This window comes from Corythoichthys intestinalis, chromosome 18 (assembly GCF_030265065.1).
Source record: "Corythoichthys intestinalis isolate RoL2023-P3 chromosome 18, ASM3026506v1, whole genome shotgun sequence".
Classification (NCBI taxonomy): domain Eukaryota; kingdom Metazoa; phylum Chordata; class Actinopteri; order Syngnathiformes; family Syngnathidae; genus Corythoichthys; species Corythoichthys intestinalis.
In genome coordinates this window covers 44,847,514-44,867,501 of record NC_080412.1, presented here as the reverse complement: position 1 = coordinate 44,867,501, position 19,988 = coordinate 44,847,514, and the positions used below count along the sequence as shown (strand labels likewise).

The 19,988-nt window shown below is 38.1% G+C and overlaps 1 protein-coding gene across 2 annotated transcripts in view; it reads right to left on the bottom strand.

Annotated features, from left to right (window-relative positions):
• The window catches only part of LOC130906380 (androgen receptor-like), an 83,383-nt gene extending 65,485 nt beyond the window's left edge, over window positions 1-17,898 (bottom strand). The window contains exon 1 of one of the 2 annotated variants that reach the window (XM_057820660.1): window positions 16,744-17,898. In XM_057820660.1, the coding sequence (XP_057676643.1) occupies window positions 16,744-17,612 (869 nt within the window). In that variant the 5' untranslated portion in view covers window positions 17,613-17,898. The remainder of the gene's footprint in view (window positions 1-16,743) is intronic. The other variant, XM_057820659.1, reaches the window with a different exon arrangement.
• Window positions 17,899-19,988: the final 2,090 nt, after the last annotated feature.

Sequence of the window (19,988 nt, the reverse complement as noted above, 5' to 3'; positions counted from 1 at the left end):
ATAATGCAAATGCCATCTTGAGGATTTATTGTCATAATAAACAAATACAGTACTTATGTACTGTATGTTGAATGTATATATTCGTCCAAGTTTTATTCATTTTTTTCCTTAATGCATTGCCAAAATGTATATGATCGGGAAAAATTATCGGGAATGATTGGAATTGAATCGGGAGCAAAAAAAAAAAAAAAGCAATCGGAATCGGGAAATATCGGGATCGGCAGATACTCAAACTAAAACGATCGGGAGCAAAAAAACATGATCGGAAAAACCCTAATTATAACTCGTACTAACATTTATCTTTTAAGAACTACATGTCTTTCTCTCCGTGGTTCCCTTTAAGATACTGATTAGCATCATCGCTAACTAGCTTAATGCTCCATGCTAAGTGGTAACGTCCCTTCGACAAAGAACACATACAATACAGTTGACTTCATTTACTCACTCAGAGGCAAAAGACAAGCTAACTCTTTACACTTACTATTATACAGCAACCCAACCTAAGTGTAGCAGTGAACTCTCTCTCTCTTGCTCTAATCATTGATGCACAACCTCACATTACACACAAACAAGGACCCAAACGGGAGTGCTCATAGCTGCTGGCAAAAATCAACTATCAAATTTGTTGGCAAGTAATTTATTATTCGATCTAATTGATTAGTTGCGGCAGCTTTGACCTCGGCAAATTGACACTTGGTGGGACGACAGTTCGATTAATTTCATTTGGGCATTGATTGCTAAACAAGCATTTGTTTGTTTGCTCAAATAGTGAGTGAATTCATGTGTAGGCAGGGAGTACGTTCAAATATTGTTAGTTATTGCTCTTCGTGTAGTAACTCGAGAGCTCCCAAATGTGTGTTTTACGGGACGCTGTGGGAATTTATTTGTGCGTCAAAAGTGCAGCCAAAAGTCTGACGAGGTTGGGCAGGCGGATAGGATGGGATGAGATGGGAAGGGAAGGGGCAGTGCCGGGCAGGATGCGCCCAGCGTCAGACTTTCAGCCCAGACGAGAGCAGCGAGAGAGAGAAAAAAAAACACCTAGACATGACGACGACTCGGATAGCATGGTTACAAGTAAAAAAATACATTTAAAAACAAACGAGACAACACCAGCCTGACTCGAGTGAAAACAAAAAATGTAGGTGTAAAAATGTGAGCAGAGTGCAAATGCAGCTGCATCTAATCCCAAATCAAAATGTTACAGGAAACCGTTCCATCCCATTACTGATAATTGTGCATATCGCAAAACACAATTCATTAGCACATTCTCCAGCTTTATGTCGACGTTAAACAGGGAAATAACCAAGGAACCAGGAAGCTATTACCCTGTTTATTTTGGCTCGGAGTGCATTTTTAATTGTTTATGAAGACGACTACGAGAGATGCGGTAAACGTTCCACAAAAATGGTGACAGTGTGCTTTACACGTAACGGTCATCAACATTGAAGCGTCTTGAAGGCATCCACTTCTTCAAAATAAAAAAAATGACACATGGACCCATCGGGTCAGTTGGTCAAGCATGTTTTTTGGGCCAGAAACTGTTGAATGAGAATGGTTTTGAGTTTTTAACGTCAACTTTTGCACTGTGAATTGCTTAAATGCACTTAAAAATTTTTTTTTGGGGTATAACGATACATCAACCTGGAGCAATATATAACAAAACAAACTAACCCAAACCATAACATTACCCTCCTTTAGAAATGCTGTTTTTTGGTTGTATTTTAAACAGATGATTTATGTGTCTGAAATGTTTCAGCAATAAAATGGTGTCCTGTATTAGCTGGGAATCTGTTTAATTTGTCGTATAATCAAATTTGAGTTATTTTACATGACATTCATCTTGTTAATGCAACGATTCATCAATTAACTCGAGTACTGTACTTCAATTAGAAAACAAGATGCAATTAAATTTTGCTGCTTCGAGTATTCGTTTCAATAAATTGGCGTTGTAATGGTTTGTTTTGAAAGTGTTTGCATTTCGCTTTACTGATTTGGGTGGAAACACTGCCCTCTAGTGGCAACAGTGAACATGACATAACTCATTTTACATGGTTGAATCCAGCTGCTCCCTGTTAAGACCAACATTAAGTAATTTTTTTTGTTTGAGCTAATGCTTTTTTATGCATTCATAATTTAGTTTATAGGTGTATTTAGTCGTTTTTTTTTTTGTAGGAATATGTGTTTCAACGTAGCATTTTATAGCCTTTAAGCTAGCAGACATTTTTTATGTAAATTAGCCAATTGTTCTTTTAGTTTTTGTTTGAGCTAATATGTTTTTTTAAGCATTCGTACATTAATTAATCAGTGTATTTAGCCGTCTTTTGTAGCAATATGTGTTTTAACATTTCTTAATAGCATTGTTGCAGTATTCGTTCAATTAAATTGGTGTTGTAATGGTTTGTTTAGAAAGTGTTTGCATTTAGTTTTATTGATTTTGGTGGATACACTGCCCTCTAGTTGCGAAATAACTCGAGCTGCCTCGAGTATTCGTTTAATTAAAATGGTATTGTAATGGTTTGTTTTGAAAATGTTTGCCTTTAGTTTTATTGATTTGGGTGAAGACACTGCCCTCTCGTCTGCCTCATTTCACATGACTGAATCAAGCTGCTTTCTGTTTAGACCAACATAAGCTAATTTTTGTTTGCGCTAATGTTTTTTTAAAGCATTTGTAATTTAGTTTATAGATATATTTAGCTGTTTTTGTGGGAATATGTGTTTGAACCATTTGTTAAGAGCGTTGTAAAAAAATGTTAGCAGTTTATAGCATTTAAGCTAGCGGACTTTAGCTATGTAAGTTAGCCAATTGTTCTTTTATTGTACTTGATTCTCATTTAATAATTTTTTTATACCTTTGGGAGGGTGAGTCCGGGAGGTTCATTCAATGTTCATTCGTTGCCATCCCTCCCACTTCGGATTGAACGTCTACTAGTGATACACTCATTCCAATTCACGGCAGAAGCTCGTTTTTCTGTTCATTAGTTGTTTGTAGAATATCCTAGAATGATCCTCGATAATCGTTGTATCGCCATATCGTCAGATCATCGTTATCGTGAGTTTTGTATCGCAAATCGTATCGTATTGTGAGGTACCAAGAGGTTCCCACTTCTACAAGGCATGATATATGTACCTTCGACGGCAATTATGAGCCTTTAATTATAATGTGTTAATGCATCATTGGTTTTTATTTTCTCCCAGTAGGGACATTCCGTAGACATGCATGTAAGGTTAATTGAAGACTCTAAATTGTGAGTGTAAACGTGCCCTATGATTGACTGACAACCGCGACCGCTTCTCACTGAAATCCAGCTGCAGGATGAGCGGGAAAGAAAAATGAATATTTACGACCAGATTTCTTGACGATAAACAAAACAATAACTCAAAATACAACGCAAACAAGAATGTTTTTGTCTTTCTGGAACATAAATGTAACCAACTTTAAAGACTTTTAACTTGAACTTGATGAACTCTTTCAGTGCCGTTGACGGCGATAGAATGATCACTGCAAGCCACTCCCAGTCCAAATGGATTGGACATCTATAACAGTCAATGGCAGTCAATGAGTTTATACACAGATATAGCCTATATATTTTTAAATGTATATATTGAGTGCTGCAACAATTTAAAAATAATTTGATTAAAAAAAAGATTCCAATTAAATTTTGCTGCTTCGAGTATTCGTTTAGCGTCATTTTCGTACTATAAGCCGCTTTTTCCTTCATTTTGAATCCTGCGGCTTATAGTCCAGTGCGGCTTATTTGTTTGTTAATTTGTTTGGGTTAATAAGTAACACTTTATTTGACAGCGGCGTCATGAGACCATCATAAGACCGTCATAATTATTACATGACACTATCATTCCCATAAATGAATTCTTATGACTAGGGCTGCAGCTATCGATTATTTTAGTGATATTAAATGTGAATACAAAATAAAATAAAGTGTTTTTTCAAACTGTGCAGAATTGCACTTTCATTTAAAAGTGAATTAAAATACCTGATCTTAGCCGCTAACTTAAATGCTATAACTTTTTTAGTTTTGCAATTCTCTTAACAAATCGTTAAAACACATATTCCCACAAAAAAAGCAGCTATATACACCTAAAAACTAAATTACGAATGCATAAAAAACATTAGTTGAAACAAAACCTACCTTATGTTGGTCTTAACAGGGAGCAGCTGTATTCAGCCATGTTAAATGAGTTACGTCATATTCACTGTTGCAACAAGAGGGCAGTGTATCCATCCAAATCAATAAAACTTTCAAAACAAACCATTACAACGCCAATTTAATCAAACGAATACTGCAACAATGCTATTAACAAAACGTTAAAACACATACAAAACCTCTCTAATTAAACGAATACTTGAAGCAGCAAAATTTGATCTTATACGTAGGGCTGCAGCTATTGATTATTTTAATAGTCGATTAATCGATGAACAAGTTAGTTCGAATAATCGAGTAATCGGATAAGGAACATAAAAATTTTTAAAAACTGACCTGAGCGTCAACCGGTATAAAAAATAAATAAATGAGGATATACAGTATTTACAACAAAAGAACAATTGGCTAACTTACATAGCAAAAGTCCGCTAGATTAAATGCTATAAAATGCTAACTTCTTTTTTTTTTTTTTTACAATGCTCTTAATGTTTCAGACACATATTCCCACAAAAAAAACAGCTAGATATACCTATAAACTAAATTACGAATGAATTAAAAAGAAAAAAAAAAAACGTCAAACAAAAACTTAGCTTATGTTGGTCTTAACAGGGAGCAGCTGGATTCAGCCATGTGAAATGAGGCAGACTAGAGGGCAGTGTCTTCACCCAAACCAATAAAACTAAAGGCAAACACTTTCAAAACAAACCTTTACAATACCACTTTAATTAAACGAATACTTGAGGCAGCAAAATTTAATTCGAATATTTTTTTTCGAAATGAATACTCGAATTAAACCAGTACTTCTCAAAACGTGGGGCGCGCCCCCCCAGGGGGGCGCAGAGCGATGCCAGGGGTGGCGCATGTGAGCTCTGGGAACCAGTGTTGTTAATAACGGCGTTAGAATATAATATTACTAACGGCGATATTTTTTTCAGTAGTGAATAATCTAATTAATTACATTTCTCATCTTGGCAACGCCGTTATCGTTACTGAGGCGGGAAAGGCCTGCGTTACTATGCGTTACTAAGTTGGTTGAATAAAAAAAGTCTGACAGAGACGGACTTACAGAGACAAGAGAGCAGAGCAGGAGTGGCGAAGACGCCGTTGCAAACGCGATGCTAGGTGGCTCCAATAATACCTGACTGTAGCCGATAGCCTACAAACTAAGCCCACATGATACGGTGGATATCACATATTATACAACTACTAGATGCAAATGACAGACACAGCTGCATTGGCAACATGTTTTAAGGACTACATGCGTTAGTAAACAGCCACCATCTTCAAGCAGTAGACCTCTCAGGAAGGCTCTGTTGTAGAGATCCTTCCTAGCGAACCTAAGTAACTTTTTTATCTAAAATGCTCCTAAATCGGCAAAATCTTGACTTAAATCTATCTTTAAATGATGAAACAGTTTTAAAACTTACACATGTTGAAAGTAGACAGAAGGGAACTAATGCAATAACGGGAGCAATTTTAACAACTTTAACGGTTGATTCACAACTTTAAATGACTTCCACACATAGCAAAGGTTACTATCTAGTTATCGCAATACCCTTGTGTCTAGTTAAGTGGAGGGTAAAGAATTGGGCTGGGGCCAATTGTCCCAAAAATCCTTTAAACTTCACATTGTGTGACCTGTTTTTTGTTTTTTTGTTTTTGAGAAAAAAAAAACATGAAAATTATCACTAGTTACTTTGCCAAGTAACTAATTACTCTTACAATCTTTTTACTAACGCAATTACTTTTTGGGAGAAGTTATTTGTAACTGTAATTAATTACTTTTTTAAAGTAAAATCAACAACGTTGCTGGGAACATGTTTTTTTTTTTTTTTGCCGTACTATAATAAAGTGTACTTGCACATCCACTCAGTGGGTGGCAGTGGCGCTCTCGTTTTCAGAGTGCGCGCAGCATTTTTCAACTAAGCAAGCCCACACAGAAAAGAGATACGAAGAAGAGCTGTGCGCCGTTTTCGAAAGCCGTTTTCCAACCGGACTCATGCGGCGACCCACTGTCTTCTCCGGTTCTCACGTGTCCGCCCGAGAAGTGCCATTTTCGGCTTGGGATCGTCACGACGACCGCCCTCACCTACGGTTCTCCCTCGGCTGCCGTGAATGCGCTATTTTCGGGCCGTTTGCCTTTTGGCTTTGACTTTTAATATAGTGGGAGAAGAGGAAAAACCACTGTTTACTGTGTCTAAAAATGATTATAATAATAATAATAATAATAATACATTTTATTTAAAGAGCGCTTTTACCGGTGCTCAAAGGCGCTTTACAGTTGAGGGAAAAAATAAATAAAGCTCACACAACGTGAGCAGTACAGAACAATAGAGGAAAGAATTACACATTAAAAGCTAGTTTAAAAAGGTGAGTTTTTAACAATTTTTTGAATGTGGGAAGATCAGAACAGGTGCGGATGGTTTTAGGGAGTGCGTTCCAAAGTGAGGGGGCAGCAATGGAGAAGGCTCTGTCCCCCCAAGTACGGTGTGTTATTTGTGGGGGCAGTGCGAGAATGTTTCCATTAGATGAGCGGAGGTGATGGGAGGGGGTGTGGGGACAGAGAAGGTCCGTGAGGTAAGGAGGAGCCAAGTTATTGAGTGCTTTGTATGTGAGAAGGATGATTTTGAAATTTATCCTGTGTGAGATGGGAAGCCAGTGCAGTTTGTGAAGGACGGGGGTAATGTGATTCCTGTAGGGGGTACGGGTGAGAAGGCGTGCAGCGGAGTTCTGGATATATTGTAGTTTATTGAGGAGTTTGGCTGGAGATCCGAAAAGAATGCTGTTACAATAATCGAGTCTGGAGGTGACGAATGCATGTATGAGGGTTTCTGCAGCAGAGTAGGTGAGGGAGGGGCGGAGGCGGGCTATGTTCTTAAGGTGGAAGAAGGCGGTTCTGGTGATGTGGTTGATGTGCTGATCGAATCTTAGTTTATTGTCGAAAATGATACCTAAGTTGCGGGAGTGTGTTGAGAGAGGGAGGGTGCAGTTGTCAATGGTAAGGGAGAATTGACTGTTTTTGATGTGAGCTGTAGGGTCTATGATGATTATGTCAGATTTGTTGCTGTTGAGTTGAAGGTAGTTAAGTTGCATCCAGGATTTGATTTCGCTGAGGCAGTTGTGAAGTGTAGTTTTGGTGCTGTGTGAGATGGTTTTAGTGGAGATGTATATTTGGATGTCATCGGCGTAGCAGTGAAATTGCAGTCCAAATTTACGGATGACCTGACCAAGGGGGAGGATGTAAAGAATGAAGAGGAGGGGGCCAAGAACGGAACCTTGGGGGACACCTTGTGGTAGGGAAACAGCAGGGGACGTGCAGTTGTTAATGCTGATGAATTGTTGTCGGCCAGTGAGGTAGGAGTGGAACCAGGAAAGTGCAGTGCCAGTGATATGTAGTGATTCTAGTCGGGAGAGCAGGATGGTGTGGTTGATTGTGTCAAAAGCAGCAGTGAGGTCCAGGAGGATGAGGATGGTGAGTTGTCCGGAGTCCGAGGAGAGGAGGATGTCGTTGGTTACTTTGAGAAGTGCTGTTTCGGTGCTATGTTGTGAGCGGAAGCCAGATTGGAAAAGTTCAAATAGCTTATTGTCGGTAAGGTGGGTTCGGAGTTGTGACGCAACTGCCCTTTCCAGTATTTTTGATAGAAAAGGCAGATTTGAAATGGGCCGGTAGTTGGTCGGGATGTCGGGGTCTAAACCGGTTTTCTTTATTATAGCTAGGGTGACCATATTTTGATTTCCAAAAAAGAGGACACTCAGCCCGGCCTCAAGATACTAAGTTCACCCAAAGATGCCTATATCACTTTAATATGTTTAACGTGTGCCCCCTCACTCTGGATGGAAAAATGCAGTTTGAAAAGAAAAATTAAATAAATAATGACTTTAAAAAATATATATACAAGTATAATATATAATGCAGCCCCCAAGAAATGTAGTCCAGTCAATACACATACACACAGTAGGCTATGTGCCAACTTAACATTTTTATAAATTACTATCACGACAATTGTCCTTGACAAATTGTTATTCCCATTCAATTGATATTCTCATTCAATGTTCTGGATTGCACACAAACAAAAAACGAAATAAACTGACAAACTATTCAACCAGCATGTTTCCAAACGTAGCACTTCAAAACTACTTTTTCCAATAATGCCTAGCGCGGTTTAGCTTACTGATAGCTAGCTGAGGCAAAGTCAAACTTTGCTATAAAAGTTTACAATCATCAACAGCGCAACGATGCGACACCAAACGGGATTTTACAGTCAAAGCTCCGACAGAAGTCAACAGTTGCCATTATATACGTATTTATCGTAAAAAACTTCAAGCGTTATGGCCAAATCGTCAACCCAGTAGATGGCGGTAATGCCTCATGATAGGGGTAAACTGCCAAAAAAACAAGAAGAACTACTCCTTCCCTCCCTACTACCAGGAGCCATGTCATCGCAGGCAGGCGCCGCCACCCAGCGGCATTCTCTTCAAATTGGTCCCGTGAAAAATCATAAAAACTGGACATTTTTATGAATTCATAAAACCCGCCCGGACGACGAGGATACTCCGTGAAAGTAGGACTTGTCGGGGCAAAAGAGGACGTTTGGTCACCCTACATTAGACCTCAATATCATTGATAAGCCGCTTGATTTTTTTTCAGCGAAAACGTGGCGAATATTGCCAACAATCATCCCGCTTTGTCCGTGTTATATCAGTAAACCAGTGAGCACTGTTAGCAAATGAGGTGATACTGTGAGCAGCGAAAATAAAAACTGTCCTTCTGTCCAAACACACTCTTCCTTTTGTCCAAAGACACTTTTTTTTTTCTTTCTTCTATATAATTGTGTTTTTTCGGTCAAATGTTTTGGCATATTGTCCTCATGAGTTAATGTTTCTAATCTATTTGATTTTTTTTTATTATTTACTGATTTTATTACATTTTATTTTTCAGTATGAAATGGTCAAAAATGTACCTTGAGTGTATTTTTACAATTTGGATGTGACTTTTTTAAAAATTCAGGCTAATTGATGCGCGTTAAGTAGTGATGTGTCGGTCGCGAACGAGCCGGTGCAAAGAGCCGGCTCTTTGAAGTGAACGATGAGAGCCGGCACCCTCCCTCGAGAGCCGGCTCGGTCATTTTCCCTTCTCTCACTCGCTCTCTCTCTATCTATCTACGAAAGGACGACACAGGAACACGGTTTGTAGGCCTTCAAGATGAGAAAACGCAGAAACATTTGGAGACATTTTAATTGGTTAAAGTCACATGACAATAGGGCAGAATGCCATGTCTGCAAACTTAACCCCTTATAGCCTAATGTATCACATTTGATACACTTAGAACTTCATTAATTTGAGACTCTAATTTAGAAATTTGAAATTAAAAAAAAAAAAATTAATGAAGGATGCAAGTCAACACATGCATCTGCAGGTTTTATGAGAAAAAAAAATCTGGAATTAGCTAAAAGACTGCACAAATAATTACTGAGAGAAGGAGCCGGATCAGCCTGTCCAAGTTGAAGTATTCAGTTTTCTTGAATGCAAATTTAAAATAAAACAAGGAGTAGCTTATGTTTGTTAAAATAAAGCAAGGAGTAGCTTAAGTTTGTTTTGTTTGCTGCTGCTGTTGCAGTTACTACTCACTATTTTTGTTATGATGCAGCATGTTTGATTGTTGTTGAAGTTTAATTTTGTTGCTTGTTTATTATTTGGAGCCTTTTTAATGTTCAATAAAATAAGTAAAAAACCCTTTTATTTGCTTGATAATTGTTGCTATTTGCAGTCAGTAGAGTGCAATATTTAGTTCACCAAGTCATTTATCAAAATATATGCTAAATTTGTCATAAATATTTAAAAGAAAAGCTAAAGTTAAAAGAGCCGTTTGAGAGCCAAAAAGAGCCGGCCTTTTTCACTGAGACGATCCAAATGAACCGGATCACCGAAAAGAGCCGAAAATCCCATCACTAGCGTTAAGTCTTTTCTGTTACAAACAAAACAATGTTAATAAAGTTATACTTTATTCTAAGTTCATTTATTTATATTACTGTTTTTTCTTTAGTAGAAAACAGATGCGTACTTATAACAATAATTTTATCGACAAATGATACTATTTACAGTGGCGGCAGAGAGTTTGGGGGGGGCGCAAAATATTTACGTCTTCCTTGGGGGAGGTCGTACCAGAAAATAATTGAGAAGCACTGAGTTAAACGATTAATCGCTGCGGCACTAATATCACCATTTCGATATTTTGTCACACCCCTAATGCCTCGAGTTAAGTCCTGTCAAGTTTGTGCCCTAGTATGTCGTATCCTTGTGATTACCCATTGATTTCACCTGTTGTGCCTGCTCCTTGTTTGTTGACCAATCCGCTGCCTCGTGTGTCCACCCACCTGTGCCTCATTGTCTCATTACCCCATGTCTGTATTTAAGTTTCCCATGTGCTGTCAGTCCTTGGTGCGTCATTGTCTATTTCAGCGTCCAAGCCCTTGTGTCCCTGTTCCTCCGATTAGTAAATTTTGATACCCCGTCATTTGTTCATACTCCTTGCCTTTTGATCCCCAATTTTTTTTTTTTTGTAATTTGTGTTTTTGGTGACTATCATTAAAACTAGGGGTGTCAAACGATTAAAAATTTTAATCGAGTTAATTACAGCTTAAAAATTAATTAATCGTAATTAATCACAATTAATCGCAATTCAAACCATCTATAAAATATGCCATATTTTTCTGTAAATTATTGTTGGAATGGAAAGATGAGACACAAGATGGATATATACATTCAACATACGGTACATAAGTACTGTATTTGTTTATTAAAACAATAAATCAACAAGATGGCATTACCATTATTAACATTCTGTTAAAGCGATCCATGGATAAAAAGACTTGTAGTTCTTAAAAGATAAATGTTAGTACAAGTTAAAGAAATTTTATATTAAAACCCCTCTTAATGTTTTCGTTATAATAAAATTTGTAAAATTTTCAATCAAAAAATAAACTAGTAGCCCGCCATTTTTGATGCCAATAATTACTTACACAATGCTCATGGGTGCTGCGCGGGACATGTGCATTAATTGCGTCAAATATTTTAACGTGATTAATTTAAAAAATTAATTAGCGCCCGTTAAGGCGATAATTTTGACAGCCCTAATTAAAACATTTTTTGAGTTATATCTACCACCCCGCCTCGCCTCTGCATTTGACTCCACCACGTCCCAACACTGTGACAACGCAACATTCAACTTAAAAGTACACTAAAATTTTACCAAAATGCTTACTTCAAAGCAAAAGCCTTAAGCCACCATTTTGTCACCGTGAAATAATATTAATTCATCAACAGGTTAGAGGTCAAACTTGAGCCCAGCTTATTAATGTCGGGCAAACAACTCTTTCTGTTCATGTTGTTGTATTACATTAACGTCAGTTATGTTATGAACGTACACAAAGTAGTCCAAATTTTATCTGAGGGGAAAATCTTATTTGGGATGTCAACAACTATAGGTGTAAAATCTCCTTAACACTCCAGTTAAATGTAATGAAATCAATACAGTACAGGCCAAAAGTTTGGACATACCTTCTCATTTGTGCGCTTTCTTTATTTTCATGACTATTTACATCGTAAATTCTTACTGAAAGTAGTGCTGCAACGATTAATCGAATAACTCGAGTATTCGATTGGAAAAAATGATTCGAATTAAATTTTGTCGCTTTGAGTATTCGTTTATTTAAAGTGGCGTTGTACTGTAATGGTCAATTTTGAAAGTGTTTGCATTTAGTTTTATGGATTTGGGTGGATATACTGTCCTCTAGTATGCCTCATTTCACATGGCTGAATTCAGGTGCTCCCTGTTAGGACCAACATAAGCTAAGTTTTTGTTTGATGTATTTTTTTTTTCTTTTTAATTCATTCGTAATTTAGTTTATAGGTATATTTAGCTGTTTTTTGTGGGAATATGTGTCTGAAACATTAAGAGTAGGGTTGTTCCGATTATGTTTTTTTGCTCCCGATCCGATCCCGATCGTTTTAGTTTGAGTATCTGCCGATCCCGATATTTCCCGATCCGATTGCTTTTTTTTTTTTGCTCCCGATTCAATTCCAATCATTCCCGATAATTTTTCCCGATCATATACATTTCTGCAATGCATTAAGAAAAAAAATGAATAAACTCGGACGAATATATACATTCAACATACAGTACATAAGTACTGTATTTGTTTATTATGACAATAAATCCTCAAGATGGCATTTACATTATCAACATTCTTTCTGTGAGAGGGATCCACGGATAGAAAGACTTGTGACTTTGTATAATGTGACTAAATATTGCCATCTAGTGTATTTGTTGAGCTTTCAATAAATGATACTGTAGCCATTTAACTGTTCTGCCCAAATGCGTGATGGGAAGTGCAACCATGACTGTGCGTAGTGGCACCAATTGATATATCTTCTCTGCGTTGGGAAATAACATAGGGTGTTAAGAAAAAGATCAACTACTACCTTTCTTCCCCACATTGGTTCCCACGATATTTCTAATTTTTGAGAGAGGGATTGTAAGACTTTAGCAAAAGGCTCCAAAGACTGCTAGTTAAATTTATTCAATGGCGTAGGTTTGCATAGGGACAGAACACGACCAACTTTTCAGGATGCTCAACTTGTCCCCACTAACTTGTAAGCAACTTCATTTGCATTATATAATGGCTCATAGACTTCATGATATATAAATATAGATTATGACGTCAATGAATAACTTCAGTTATATAGATTATTACATCAATGAATAACTTCAGTTATATAGATTATGACATCTATGAATAACTTCAGTGATATAGGTAATTTGGGAAATTCTCTCCCCATATGTTGTAATAATAGAATTGACCCTACCATTATGAAGTGAATTATTTTCATTATGTTCAGACTTACATTTGCCCCTTTTCGCCGCCAAGTGTGCCAATCCATTTTTCCCCCTCAAATGCACGTTTGATTGGCTGATGACTTTGCGACCCCACACACACACACACACACACACACACACAGCCCATTGCCTCCTCCTCCACCCCCTTCAAAGCAGCTGCTGCCACTTTTCTTAATGTAAAAAGACGTCAATTATGTGGAGGTGGGGAACACACCACTAATTTTGCAACCGAAAGTCCGATCTGTATCAGCGTTAGCAAGACATTAAATTGTGTGAATTTGCTAACCTGCAAAACTTGCATTGAGAGAAGTGTCCTCCTATATCTTTTTTGTAGTGTTAACATGAATTAAACTGTGAGAAATGTAGTGAACCGAGGTTTATCCCTTTCTCCCCAATTTTCATTTTATTTTATTTATGTGGTTTCAAAGCAGCCCAAAGGAGCTTTCAGTTCTTTGTGGAGTTTGGCTGTGCTTGTGGACAAAAGCAGTTGAGTCTTACCTGAAGGAAGGCTTAATTTTTACTTATTTCTGTTATTCTCGGACTAAGAGGTTTTTTTGTTATATTTAATTCATTTTTATATATATTATACAGTGCCCTCCATAATTATTGGCACCCCTGAAAAAGATGTGTTTTTTAGCTTCTAATAATTTTTTTTCTATTCAAATAATATGGGACCTTAATGGAAAAAAGAGAAAAATCCAACCTTCAATACAAGTGCATTCATTCAGTGGGGGAAAAAATCCCACATAAAGAAAAAATTATTTGACATCAAATAATGTGTGTCACAATTATTAGCAACCCTGGTGTTAATACCCTTTTGCCAACAAAACAAGGTCTGGGGACTGAGATGGCCATGGGAGGAGCTTGATTTTGTGTCTGGTGAACCATTTCTGTGTAGATTTGGCCATTTGTTTAGAGTCATTGTCTTGCTGAAAGACCCAGTGACGACCCATCTTCAGCTTTCGGGCAGAGGGGAACAGATTTTGATTTAAAATGTCCTGCTATTTCAAAGCATTCATGATGCCATGCACCCTAACAAGGTTCCCAGAGCCTTTGGAAGCGAAACAGCCCCACATCATCACTGACCCACACCCATACTTCACAGTGGGTATGAGGTGCTTTTCAGGATGAGCATCTTTTGTGGCACGCCAGACCCACTTAGAGTGTTTGTTGCCAAAAAGCTCGATCTTGGTCTCATCTGACCAAAGCACAAAAATACACACGGTCCCAGTTAAAGCCTGGGACCCTGTGTATTTTTGTGTGTAACCAAGATTGACCATGAAGTGAACAATTAGAGTGTTTGTTGCCAAAAAGCTCAATCTTGGTCTCATCTGACCAAAGCACACGGTTCCAGTTGAAGCCTGAGACCGTGTGTATTTTTGTGTGAGACCAAGATTGAGCTTTTGAGGGCACTGTACATTTGTTATATTAATTTCTCAACAATGTCAGTGGTCTTACGACAAACGTTTATTTTTTTCCATTCCTGGATAGTTTAGGGATTATTAACACGTTTGTATTTATTGTGTGTATTTTAATATAATGTGAGTTATGTTCAAATATTGAAATATGAATTTGTTAATTAAATCCAGACATTTAGTCTGGAAGTTTTCAAACTATTTCTTAAGTAGTTTTTGAAAACAAAGGTTTGAATGGAACAATGTATCACCTGAAACAATACATATGAAAGTTAGTATAAATCAATAGATTTATTTTGCATTGATTATTTAGCCTATCAATTAATTAGGTTTATATTCGTGACAAATGTAGCCCTGACCCCCATTCATCCACACTGTTTGGTCTTATTAATGTCCCATCCCCACCAAAAAGTGTACATGCAGGTTATGCTGATATATTGTCCCTACCAATGTTAAGGCCAAACCTACGCCCTTGAATTTATTGCTTTATCACTGGGGTTGGAACCGTCATTTGTGTTGCATTTAAGGAGGTGCGAACAAACTTTTGGCCTGTATATTTTAGTGCTGTCAAAATTATCGCGGGCGGTAATTAATTTTTTAAATGAATCACGTTAAAATATTTGACGCAATTAACGCACATGTCCCACTCAAACAGATTAAAATGACAGCACAGTGTCATATCCACTTGTTATTTGTGTTTTTTTGGTGTTTTGTCGCCCTCTGCTGGCGCTTGGGTGCGACTGATTTTATGGGTTTAAGCACCATGAGCATTGTGTAATTATTGACATCAACAATGGCAAGCTACTAGTTTATTTTTTGATTGAAAATTTTACAAATTTTATTAAAACGAAAACATTGAGAGGGGTTTAATATATAATTTCTATAACTTCTACTAACATTTATCTTTTAAGAACTACAAGTCTTTCTATCCATGGATCGCTTTAACAGAATGTTAATGTTAATGCCATCTTCTTGATTTATTGTTCTAATAAACAAACACAGTACTTATGTACAGTATGTCGAATGTATACATTAAGACTGTCAAAATTATCGCGTTAACGGGCGGTGTTTAATTTTTTTTATATTAATCACGTTAAAATATTTGAAGCAATTAACACACATGCCCCGCTCAAACAGCTTAAAATGACAGCACAGTGTCATGTCCACTTGTTACTTGTGTTTTTTGTCGCCCTCTGCTGGTGCTTGGGTGCGACTGATTTTATGGGTTTAAGCACCAGGAGCGTTGTGTAATTATTGACATCAACAATGGCGAGCTACTAGTTTATTTTTTGAGTGAAAATTTTACAAATTTTATTAAAACGAAAACATTTAGAAGGGTTTTAATACAAAATTTCTATAACTTGTACTAACGTTTATCTTTTAAGAACTACAAGTCTTTCTATCCATGGATCAGTTTAACAGAATGTTAATGTTAATGCCATCTTGTTGATTTATTATTCTAATAAAAAAATACAGTACTTATGTACAGTATGTTGAATGTATACATTAAGGCTGTCAAAATTATCGCGTTAACGGGCGGTAATTAATTTTTAAAATTAATCACGTTAAAATATTTGACGCAATTAACGCACATGCCCCGCTCAAACAGATTAAAATGACAGCAAAGTGTAATGTCCACTTGTTAATTGTGTTTTTTTTGTTTTTGTCGGCCTCTGCTGGCGCTTGGGTGCGACTGATTTTATGGGTTTCAGCATAATGAGCATTGTGTAATTATTGACATCAACAATGGCAAGCTACTAGTTTATTTTTTGATTGAAAATTTTACACATTTTAATAAAACGAAAACATTAAATGGGGTTTTAATATAAAATTTCTATAACTTGTACTAACTTTTATCTTTTAAGAACTACCATGGATCGCTTTAACAGAATGTTAATGTTAATGCCATCTTGTTGATTTATTGTTATAATAAACAAATACAGAACTTTTGTACAGTATGATAAATATATATATTCGTTTTGTGTCTGTTCGTTCCATTCCAACAATAATTTACAGAAAAATATGGCATATTTTACAGATGGTTTGAATTGCGATGAATTACGATTAATTCTTTTTTAAACTGTGATTAACTCGACTAACAATTTTAATCGTTTGACAGCCCTAGTATATTTATGAATATTGTCTGGATTTTTCATTTCATTGGCCCCATGAATGAACTTAAAAGTAGGAACACATTTATAAAAAAAAAAAAAAAAAAAAAAAAAAAAAAGTTAACTGAAAGTGCGTGTTTTATTTCTATTTTTATTTTACCTGGAGTCGTTGTAGGTGACATCTAGCCACGGAGCCTCCTCGGTTTTTATGCTGCTGGCGCCGGGGTAAGGCGGCATTACCATGCCACAGGCGGGGTACCACTGTTCGTTACGTCCGGAGCTCCTCTCGTACGGCTCGCAAATAAACGCCGCGTTCGCTCCGCCCGACTGCGGCGTCGACAAGCACTGCCTGGACCCCCAAAGCTGCGAGTTGAAGCGGGCCCCTTGACTGTAATTGCCGCCCCACTGCGTCTCGTCGTTCGCTTCCTCTGACTTGATAGTGGAGCCAAACGGGTACCCGGCGACGAAGCCCGAAGACGGGGGCTCGTAAGGTACCACTTCGAGGTTCGGGTGCGCCGACGACGACGACGACGCCGTGAAAGTGCACGTCGGTGCGGTGGATAAATTGGCGCGCTCGTGCTGTCTGGAAGTTAACTCGCAAGAGTTGCCGTGCGTGAACTTGGAGTGCTCCAAAGACGTCTGCCTGGACTCGGACTCTTGCCCCGGGGAGCACCTGTACATAGCGGCTCCCGCTTGGTAGTAACACCCGGACTGAAGATGGTCGTTGGAGGCGCCCCGGGGGAGTGAGTGCACCTCTTCGTTGGAAAGCCCCATAGACACGGACACCGCTTCGCCGAGCTCCCGGGCGGTCTCCGAGAGGGTAGCGATACTGTCGCCCACGCGGCGCGGGGCTAGAGCCGAATCCTTGCGAAGGACGACCGTCCTCTGACAGCAAACGTTGTCGGCTTCCCTCAAGCGGCTATTCTCCCCTCCTGTTGACTTTTGGGCTAAAAAGCCACTTTGCTCCGAGTTTGGCTGCACATCTTTGTCCCCCGCCGGGCATAATGACTCTCTGCTACTTTGGCTCATTTCCTAAAAAACGTTTTTTTTCGTTTTTTTTTTTTTTTTTTTTTTTTTTGAGGGGGCACTCACAAGTTCAGGAAAGGCGAATTTCTCAGAAGAGCAAGAGGAGCTTTGACCCGCGTGAAAACAGCAAAAAAAAAAAAAAGTGAGTCCAAATTCTCACACTAGGAAAAAAAAGTCTTTATTGCTGCTTAACACCTATCATCCGTACAAATACGGTCTCGTGGGCGGAAAAAACACGTGCCGATTGGACAGCCAGCCTTTTTTCAGTTCAGATTTGAGGGGTGTCACACATATGCCAGCACACACGCAGGAAAAAGACACAAAGCAATCCTTTGGATCAATGAGCTCCTCTGAACGTGCTTGTATAACTCCAGATAGGCACAAAGTGGGTTGGGCACTTCTATTTAGGCTTCATGGCTGTTATTAGAAAATCGGAAGATTAATCTGCATCTTTTGCAGTAATGAATTTAGAACCCAATGACGAAGTGTTGATGAAGTGTCCAATTTTCTGCAAAAACATTGTTATCAAGGTTTTTTTTCGTGACTCAGAATACAGTAGCATAATAGGCCTCAGTGTTTCATCGGCTAGTGTCGTCAATAGCAGCCAATGAGCTTAGAATAAATTCAAATTCCTTATACAATTGTACTATAATTAACCGTGTTACTTTATTTTTGGTATGCAGAGTAGAAATGTGCAAGTGCTTATATAACGTACCAACAGAGGGAACCCATGGACAACTGCCATCTTTGTCCTGATTAACACAAACCATTTTCACCTAACCAATCAGTGGATTGACTGTTTTTTGGTTCACTTCATGGTAGTTTAGTCAACAGTCAAGAGTGACTAATCAACAGATTTACTGTATTTGCCTTTGTTGGCTGCCTTTCATGGAAATGACTTCTTAAATGGTCTGTTTGGCTTTGTTTTGGCAGGATTGTTAATTCAAGTGACTGAAATTTGAGTTTCTGAGCTCTTGGATGGAAGGATGGATGTATGGCTAAGGCTGCAACATTTGAGTGTTAGAATAAAAAAATCCCTTTATATCTGCTAATTCGTTCATGTAACTCCCATGCGAATACATGTACAGTATTACCCATAAGCGGATTTTAATGGGGGGCAGGCCCCCCTGGTGGCCGAAAAGTGCTATTGCATGTAATTGACTTCCCTATACAGCAGGGGTCCCCAAACTACGGCCCGCGTGCCGGATATGGCCCGCCTCCACATTTGGTTCGGCCCCCTGAACAATACCAGAGAGCATTTTGATTTTTTTTTTTTTTCTCAATAGTGTTATTTATTTCCTGGCCTTTTTCTGTGAAGAACTCAGATAGGATTATTTGATTATTATCTATTTAATTAATAGTGTTATTATTATTTATTATTATTATATTATTATTTTTATTTTATTTACTTTTGTTCCTTGAAGAATCCAGAAAGGGTTAATTGATTTTGGCTTTCTGAAAAACAATACATTTTTATATTTAGGCACTCCTGCAATCGTCACACTTTTTCTGTTACAAACTGACTCCAGCCCCTCATTAGAGAAGGGAAAAGTTATGTGGCCCTCACAGGAAAAAGTTTGGGGACCCCTGCTATACAGTATATGATTATAAAACTGCAATTTCTGGAGAAATTACTCTGGGTCTTTGCTGTGTGGAGATACAGCTCTTAGCCCCGCTCAGGTTGGTTTGGAGACATTTCAGGGACAATATCAGGTCGCTTCCTGTTGATTTGGGGACATTTGGGGGACACTTACTGGTCATATCAGGTAATTTTGGGGACATTTGGAGGGCGTATCCTGCTCATATCCGGTCATTTGGGGACATTTGGTGGGCTTGTCCTAGTCATATCTGGTCATTTTCTGTTGATTTGGGGACATTTGTTTTTTGCCATTGAAAATGAATGGGTAATTTGGACGTCCATGGTCGTCAATGGCATCGACTTACAGTTGAGTCAATGGAATCCAAGTACATTGGCATCAATAAAATCGACAAACATGGCCGTCAATGGCATTAAACAAAGTAAATGTCATTGAGAATGAATAGGTAATTTGGACGTCCATGGTCGTCAATGGCATCGACTTACAGTTGAGTCAATGGAATCCAAGTACATTGGCATCAAAAAAATCGACAAACATGGCCGCCAATGGCATTAAACAAAGTAAATGTCATTGAAAATGAATGGGAAATTTGGACGTCCATGGCCGTCAATGGCATTGACTTCCATATGCGTCAATGGAATCTGGGACGTTTGGGGGACATGTCCTATTGATATCTGGTCATTTTCTGTTTATTTGGGGACATTAATTTTTTTGCCATTGAAAATGAATGGGAAATTTGGACGTGCATGGCCGTCAATGGCATCGACTTAAATATATGTCA